The 8,505-nt window shown below is 64.2% G+C and overlaps 2 protein-coding genes across 2 annotated transcripts; both read left to right on the top strand.

The window, feature by feature from the left end:
• Positions 1 to 832: 832 nt before the first annotated feature.
• Positions 833 to 2,463, top strand: TCAP (titin-cap). Its single transcript, XM_065039437.1, has 2 exons — positions 833 to 996; positions 1,825 to 2,463. The coding sequence occupies exons 1-2, from the start codon at positions 848 to 850 to the stop codon at positions 2,081 to 2,083; spliced, it is 408 nt and encodes a 135-aa protein (XP_064895509.1). The 5' UTR covers positions 833 to 847; the 3' UTR covers positions 2,084 to 2,463.
• A 103-nt stretch (positions 2,464 to 2,566) lies between these two features.
• On the top strand, positions 2,567 to 8,240 carry PNMT (phenylethanolamine N-methyltransferase). The gene is made up of 3 exons (XM_065039408.1): positions 2,567 to 4,110; positions 4,687 to 4,894; positions 6,702 to 8,240. The coding sequence occupies exons 1-3, from the start codon at positions 3,861 to 3,863 to the stop codon at positions 7,135 to 7,137; spliced, it is 894 nt and encodes a 297-aa protein (XP_064895480.1). The 5' UTR covers positions 2,567 to 3,860; the 3' UTR covers positions 7,138 to 8,240.
• Positions 8,241 to 8,505: the final 265 nt, after the last annotated feature.

Genomic DNA, 8,505 nt, shown 5'->3' with positions numbered 1-8,505 from the left:
AAAGGACGGGCCCCCAGGCTCCTTTGGCCACAAGTGTCACTGTCCCCCATCCCACGGTGGCACCGGCACCTCCTTGGGTGTCCCCGTGGATTCCCCAAATGTCCCCCAGCCCTTGAGTTGTCGCCCCTGCAATGGGACCACCAGAGTTGTGGGGTGACATCTTGGGGGGGCTGGAGTCCCGTGTCCCCCCAGGGAAGCTGTGACAGCCACGTGAGCCCCGGCCTGTGACACCCGGTGAGTGTCTGTCTGTCCGCAGCCCCCATCTGTCCGCCCCACAAATAGCCTGGCCGGGGGGACCCTGTGACCAGCGCCCCGCCCCGGACACGCCAGAGTGGGACCCCAATGGCCCTTTGTGGGCAGCAGTGGGGCCACGGTGGGCCGGGTGACAGGGCCACCATGGGCTGGGTGACATGGGGCAACGCGGCCACCGTGGGCCGGGTGACACGGGGCAGCGGGGCCACTGTGGGTGGGTGACACAGGGTGACGTGGCCACTGCGTTGGCAGTGCCACCCGTGAAGCCGTTAACGCCTCCGGGGTCCGTCGCTGCTGTTGGGGACCGGTGCCAGTGCCGGGGGGGGACAGGGAAAGGCCAAACGTGCCCTGGGCCAGCGCCAGGGGGTCCTGCCCGTGTCCCCACGGCGGGGGGGGGGACACACAACCTGGTGGTTGCCACCGCAGCGCGCCAAGTCACCAGCGGGCACACAGCGCTGACACGTGTCCCCAGTGCCACCCCCCGAGGAGGCTCTTGGCACCTTCCCGTCCCCTCGGTGCCAGCGACACGTCCCAAAATAGCCCCGGCGGGGGGATATAAGCGGGTTTGTCCCGTCGGGGGGGACAGGGTGACAGGATGGTGGGGGACAGCGTGGTGCTGCGCAGCGGGGGGCGGCTGGCGGGCGCTCGCCTGGGCTGCCACGTGCGCGAGGAAGACTTGGGGCGTCGCGAGACCTTCAGCGCCGAGTGGCTGGACCTGGAGCTCAGCACCCGGCCCGAGGAGGGGTGAGGGGCACCCGTGGGTGGGGGGGCTCCTTGGGGTGCTGCGGACGTGGGTACTTGAGGGTCCCCAAGGGTTTGGGGTTTTCAAAGGGGTATTGGGGCTGTGTGGGGTGTTTCAAGGGTCGCGATGGGGCTGTTCGGGGTTTCTGGGGTCCCTACGGGGTTGGGGAGGGGGTTCCAAAGGTCCCAATGGGGCTTTGTGGTGGGGGGTCCAGGGTTTCTGGGGTCCCCAAGGACATGGGGCTCTTGGATTCTCTGTGGTCCCCATGGGGTTGGGGAGGGGGTTCCAAAGGTCTCAATGGGGAAATGGGGGGGGGGGGTGTCCAGGGTTTATGGGGTCCCCAAGGGGATTGGGGTTTGGGCTTTGGGATTATCTGTGGTCCCCATGGGGCTGTGGGGCATGTGGGGGGCTGCAGGGTTTCTGGGGCCCCATGGGTCTGGGGGGAGCTCTGGAGTTCTTTGGGGTCCCCATGGGTCTGGGGGGGGCTCTGGGATTCTTTGAGGTCTCCATGGGGCTGTGGGGGGGATGCAAAGGTCCCGATGGCGCTATGCACGATGTGGGGGGCTGGGGGTTTTCTGGGGTCCCCAAGGGGCTGGGAGGGGCTCCAGCATTTCTGGGCTTCCCGTGGGGTTGGGGGGGCTCCAGGGCTCCCCATGGGACTGGTGAGCCTGTGGGGGTCCCTGGTGGGAACACGGCACCTCCAAGGGGTGGGTGTGACATGGGGGTCCCCAGTGGTGCCCATGGCGTGGGGTGACCCCAGTGGGGCAGAGCAGGACACGGGGCTCCCTGTGGGGTGCTGGGGACCCCCTCGTGACCCCCCAAACGCGCAGGTGGTGCCGGCGGGAGGTGGACACACAGCACCGGGAGACGCTGGAGCATCGCGGGGAGACGCGGGTGCTGGAGCAGCGTTCGCCCTGGGGGGTGCTCCGCCTGGGGTGCCTGGGGACCCCGGGGAGCCCCATCACCCAGCACCTCCTGCCCTACGCCCGCACCCTCCCCCTGCCCCTCTTCGCCCCCCCGGACCTGCGTGGGGCCAAACTCGCCCGCACCCTCTCCCGCTCCCTGTCCCACGAAGCCCAGAGGGGCTGAGGGTGATGGGGGCCGGGGGGGTTTCAGGGTGGGGGGCAGGAGGATGATGCTGGGGGGTGGCTGAGGGGCCCGGACGCCTGGGTCCACTCAGCCGCCCCGAAGAGGCAGCGCAGGAGTGTGGGGGCAGGTGGGGGTGTGGGTCTCGCTCGCATGGGACCCCCACCCCACGGGGGGTGTCGCGGAGGCCGGAGGGGACATGGGGGTCCCGGCAGCACTGGGAGTCACTCGATTTCCCTGGCGAAGAGAAGGGGGCACAAGGATGGGGAGCGCTGAAACCCCCCCAGGGCCAAACGGGGCCCTGGGGGGGCTGTGGAGGGATGGGGGGGCTGCGGGGTTGTACAGACGATGGGCTTTGTACAGCAATAAAATGCCCAGCCTGCTGTTTACTTTTGTTTTTAGGGGGGGAGGAGAGAGAGGGGTGCGGGGCCCCCGTGAGATGGGGAGGGGGCAGGATTTGTGGGGAGAGGCACCTTGCTGGGAATGGGGGGAACTGAGGCACAAGCTCTTGCCGGCAGCGGGAGGGACTCAGGCAACCGGCAGGGGTTCAGCTTTGGGGTTTTGGGGGGGTTTAAACTTCTGCTTATGTAACTGTGCCCCCGGTGCCAGCCCAGCCCGTGCCAGGCTCCGCCGTGGCCCCCGCGCCAGCGCCCAGATTAGCTGTTCCCGCCGGGACGGATCCTGCTGTCCCTGGGCCACCGCCAGGCCCTCTCCCCTCCCTGCGCCCGTCCCCAACCCGTCTGCATCCCATCTGCATCCCGTCCCCATCCCTGTCCCATCCCATCCCATCCCATCCCATCCCTTCCCCATCCCGTCCCCATCCCATCTGCATCCCATCCCCATCCCTGTCCCATCCCATCCCCATCCTGTCCCCATCCCTGTCCCATCCCATCCCCATCCCTGTTCCATCCCATCTGCATCCCGTCCCCATCTCTGTCCTCATCCCTGTCCCAATCCCATCCCCATCCCTGTCCCCATCCCACCCCCATCCCATCTGCATCCCATCCCCATCCCTGTCCCATTCCTGTCTCCATCCCTGTTACCCATTTCGTCCCCACCCGTGTCCCCATCCCATCACATTCCGTCCCCATTCCCATCCCATCTCTGTCCCATCCCATCTGCATCCCGTCCCCATCTCTGTCCCATTCCTGTCCCCATCCCTGTTACCCATTTCATCCCCACCCGGCCTGGAGGCCGTCCCATTCCATCCCCATTCCTGTTAGCCATTTTGTCCCCACCCCCGTCCCTAAGCCACCCCATCCCATTCCCATCCCTGTCCCCAACCTTGTTCCCATCCCTGTTCCCCATTTCACCCCCATCCATGTCCCAATTCCATCCCCATCCCCGTCCCCGTCTCATCCCCTTCTCCCCCCTGCTGTCTGTCCTCCTAGAGCTCTGGAACACGTGGGATTTGGGCACTTTAATCCCCCCCTCCCCAAAAAATCCATAAGCGGGTCCCATCCTGCCCCTTATCCCAAGGAGCTGGGAGCTCTGCTGAGGTCCAGCACCCTCAGCTCACTGGTGACGGAGGAACCGGAGGGAGCCCCATCCCAATCCCATCCCGGGGGACATTCCCCTGGGACACACATTGTGTGTGTGGGGGGTTCCCAACCAGGACACCCACATCTGGAGATGGAGGGGAGGGGGGGGGGCAAAAACTTCAGGCCGTAGGAGCCAGGATTCCCGTCCCCCCCGTTTCGAGGAGGACGGAACATCATTGCTCATCTCCGGCGTCCAGCCGCGTCCCCCCCGGGCGCTGGCGCTAACCTGGTTATCCGCGATGGATGGCACCGTCCCCAGCGCTCGGCGCGGCCCCCCCAGCCCGGCCGGGGTTATAAAGCGGGCGCCGCCACCCCCGCCACCGCCGCCCCTCGCCATGAGCAGCTTGGCCGCCCTCCGCGAGGGCTACGAGCGCTTCGACCCCCGCGCCTACCTGCACAACAACTACCTGCCCCCCCGCGCCGACTTCTCCTCCGAGGAGTTCGTGGTGCCCTGGAAGCTGCGATGTCTGGCCGAGACCTTCGCCAGCGGTGAGGGGGAAACTGAGGCACGGGGGAAACTGAGGCACGGGGGGGAACTGAGGCAAGGGGGGAAACTGAGGCACGGGGGGAACTGAGGCACAGGGGGAACTGAGGCAAGGGGGGAAACTGGGGCACGGGGGAAACTGAGGCACAAGGGGAAAACTGAGGCACAAGGGGGAACTGAGGCATGGGGGGGAAACTGAGGCACGGGGGAAAACTGAGGCACAAGGGGGAAGCTGAGGCACAAGGGGGAACTGAGGCACAGGGGGAAACTGAGGCATGGGGGGAAACTGAGGCACGGGGGAAAACTGAGGCACAGGGGGGAACTGAGGCATGGGGGGGGAAACTGAGGCACAGGGGGAAACTGAGGCACAGGGGGGAAACTGAGGCACAGGGGGGACACTGAGGCACAGGGGGAACTGAGGCATGGGGGGGGAAACTGAGGCACAGGGTGGGAGACCCCTCGGCACCCACCCATCTGCCACCTCAACCCGGGTGGGACCCTCTTGGTTGTCCCTGTCCCCCCTGCCGGTGCTTGGCTCATTGTGGGACACCCCCCCCCGTATGTCCCCCCCCCAACGCCAGGTGAGATCCAGGGGCGGACGCTGATCGACGTGGGTTCGGGTCCCACCATCTACCAGCTGCTGAGTGCCTGCGACCACTTCGAGGAGATCGTGGCCACCGACTACCTGGCGGTGAACCGGGAGGAGCTGGGGCGCTGGGTGCGGGGGGACCCCGGCACCTTCGACTGGACCCCCTTCATCCGCCACGTCTGCAAGATCGAGGGGCGCGGGTAGGGCTGGGGACACGGGGGACAGCGGGATGGGTGACCCTGGTGGGAGCCCTGTGGTGTCACAGCCGCGTGGCCCTGGGGACATTGGGGTGATCCCTATAGGACGGTGTCCCCGAATTCCCAGAGGATAGTGCCCCAAAATCCCCACTGTTCCACAGCCTCATGTCCCTGCAGACACCGGGCTGATCCCTGCAGGATCGTGTCCCCAAATGCCGTTGGATCACAGCCCCACATCCCTGAGGATGCTGGGTTGATCTCTATAGGATCGTGTCCCCAGATCCCATGGGATCACAGCCCCACATCCCTGAGGATCCTGGATTGATCTCTATAGGATCATGTCCCCAGATCCCGTGGGATCACAGCCTCATGTCCCCACAGACGCTGGTCTGTTCCTGCAGGATCCTGTCCCTGTGTCCGTGGAGATAAGTTGATCCCTCCAGGATCCTGTCCCCATGTCCCTGTGGATGTTGATTGGTCCTTGTGGGATCCTGTCCCTGTGCCCCTGTGGATGTCAGTTGATCTCCGTGGGATGTTGTCCCCATGTCCCTGCAGATGCTGGGCTGATCCCCACAGTATCCTGCCCCCATGTCCCTGTGGATGTTGATTGATCCTTGTGGGATCATGTCCCTATGTCCCTAGAAATGCTGGGCTGATCTCTGTGGGATCTTGTCCCTATGTCCCTGTGGATATGAGTTGATCTTGTCCCCACGTCCTTGTGGATGTGGGTTGATCCTTGCGGGATCCCGCCCCCATGCCCCTGTGGGTGCCGGGTTCATCTCTGTGGGATATTGTCCCTATGGATATTGGTTGATCCTTGTGGGATCTTGTCCCCACATCCTTGTGGATGTGGGTTGATCCTTGCGGGATCCTGCCCCCATGTCCCTGTGGATGTTGATTAATCCTTGTGGGATCACATCCCTATGTCTCTAGAAATGCTGGGTTGATCTCTGCAGGATCTTGTCCCTGTGGCTATCGGTTGATCCCTGTGGGATCTTGTCCCCACATCCTTGTGGATGCAGGTTGATCCTTGCGGGATCCCGCCCCCACGTCCCTGTGTGTGCTGGATTCATCTCTGTGGGATCTTGTCCCTATGGAGATTGGTTGATCCTTGTGGGATCTTGTCCACACATCCTTGTGGATGTGGGTTGATCCTTGCGAGATCCCGCCCCCATGTCCCTGTGGGTGCTGGGTTGATCTCTGCGGGATATCGTCCCTATGGATATTGGTTGATCCTTGTGAGATCCCGCCCCCATGTCCCTGTGAATGTGGGTTGATCTCTGCGGGATATTGTCCCCATGTCCCTGTGAATGTGGGTTCATCTCTGCGGGATATTGTCCCCATGTCCCTGTGAATGTGGGTTCATCTCTGCGGGATATTGTCCCCATGTCCCTGTGGGTGCTGGGTTCATCTCTGCGGGATATTGTCCCCATGTCCCTGTGGGTGCTGGGTTGATCTCTGAGGGATATCGTCCCTATGGATATTGGTTGATCCTTGTGAGATCCTGCCCCCATGTCCCTGTGGCTGTGGGTCGATCTCTGCGGGATATTGTCCCCATGTCCCTGTGGATGTGGGTTCATCTCTGCGGGATATTGTCCCCATGTCCCTGTGGGTGCTGGGTTGATCTCTGAGGGATATCGTCCCTATGGATATTGGTTGATCCTTGCGAGATCCTGCCCCCATGTCCCTGTGGCTGTGGGTTGATCTCTGCGCGATATTGTCCCCATGCCCTGTGGGTGCTGATCCCCACCGCATCCTGCCCCCACGTCCCCACACCCCTCATCCCCACGGGTCCCCCCGATCCCCGCAGGGAGCCGTGGCAGGAGAAGCAGCGCCGGCTGCGCCAGCGCCTGCGCCGGATCCTGCCCATCGACGTGCACCAGCCGGACCCCCTGGGCGCCCCCCTGCACCCCAAAGCCGACGCCATCATCTCGGCCTTTTGCCTGGAGGCCGTGAGCCCCGACCGCGCGGCCTTCGCGCGGGCCCTGGCGCACGTGGCGTCGCTGCTGCGCCCGGGGGGCCACGCGCTGCTGCTGGGGGCCCTGGGCGAGTCGTTCTACCTGGCGGGGGCCGCGGCGCTGCCGGTGGTGCCGCTGGCGGAGGACGACGTGTGGGCGGCGCTGAGGGACGCGGGGCTCGGGCTGCGCGACTTCCGCTCGTACGCCATGCCGCCCGCCCTGCGCACCGGCGTGGACGACGTGGACGGCGTGTTCTTCGCCCACGCGCAGAAGGCGCTGGAAGGATGAGGGACCACCCCCCCCCCCCAAAAAAAAACCAGGGGTACCCCCCCCACACACACCCAAACAGGGACATCTCCCCTAAGAGGAACCGCCCCCTAAGGACGGACACCCCCCCAAATAGGGATATCCCCACAAAGAGGGACACCACCCCCCGCCCCCAAAAAGGGACCACCCCCTAAAGAAGGGCAGTCCTCCCAAGAGGGACACCCCCAAACAGGGACACCCCCAAACAGGGACACCGCCAAACAGGGACACCCCCCCAAAAGGGACCACCCCCTAAAGAGGGAACCCCTCCCCAAGAGGGACACCCCCAAACAGGGACACCCCCAAACAGGGAACTCCTCCCCAAGAGGGACACCCCCAAACAGGACACCCCCAAAGAGGGAACCCCTCCCCAAGAGGGACACCCCCAAACAGGACACCCCCAAACAGGGACCACCCCCTAAAGAGGGAACCCCTCCCCAAGAGGGACACACCCAAACAGGGACCACCCCCCAAGGATGGACACCGCCCAAAACAGGGATATCCCCACAAAGAGGGACCACCCCCTAAAGAAGGGTAGTCCCCCCAAGAGGGACACCCCCAAACAGGGACCACCCCCTAAAGAGAGACACCCCCAAAAATGGACATCTCCTAATGAAGGGCAACCCCCTGCAAATAGGGACCCCTCCCCAAACAGGGACACCCCCAAACAGGGACCACCCCCTAAAGAGGGAACCCCTCCCAAAGAGGGACATCCCATAAAGAAGGACAACCCCCCGCAAATAGGGACCCCTCCCCAAACCGGGACACCCCCCCAGACAGGGACCACCCCCACCAAGGAGCGACATACCCCCCCAAAGAGGGACATGACATCCCCCCCCACCAAGAAGGACCACCCCCTAAGGATGGACACCCCCCCAAACAGGGATATCCCCACAAATAGGGACCACCCCCTAAAGAAGGGCAGTTCCCCCCCAACAAGAGGGACACCCCCAAACAGGGACACCCCCCCAAAAAGGGACCACGCCCCCAAAGAGAGACAAACCTCGCAAATAGGGACCCCTCCCCAAACAAAGACACCCCCCCAAAGAGCGACATACCCCCCCAAAGAGGGACACCCCCTAAAAATAGACATTCCCCCAAACAGGGACACCCCCCCCCCCCCAAAGAGGGACCATCCCCTAATGAAGGGCAGCCCCCCAAAAAGGGACACCCCCCCAAAAGAGAGAGCTCCCCCAAAAAGAGACATTCCCCCAAATAGGGACCCCTCAAAAAGGGACACCCCGCCTGGGGACCCCCCCACCGTCACCCCAAGATTTTGTGCCACCAAGCCCCGGTGTCCCCACGATGTCCCCAATAAAGCCTGAGCTGCACGGCACAGCCTGGCAGTGA

This window comes from Columba livia, chromosome 23 (genome assembly GCF_036013475.1).
Source record: "Columba livia isolate bColLiv1 breed racing homer chromosome 23, bColLiv1.pat.W.v2, whole genome shotgun sequence".
NCBI classification, from domain to species: domain Eukaryota; kingdom Metazoa; phylum Chordata; class Aves; order Columbiformes; family Columbidae; genus Columba; species Columba livia.
Note: the sequence above shows the minus strand (reverse complement) of the source record. Positions and strands in the feature narration are given on the sequence as shown.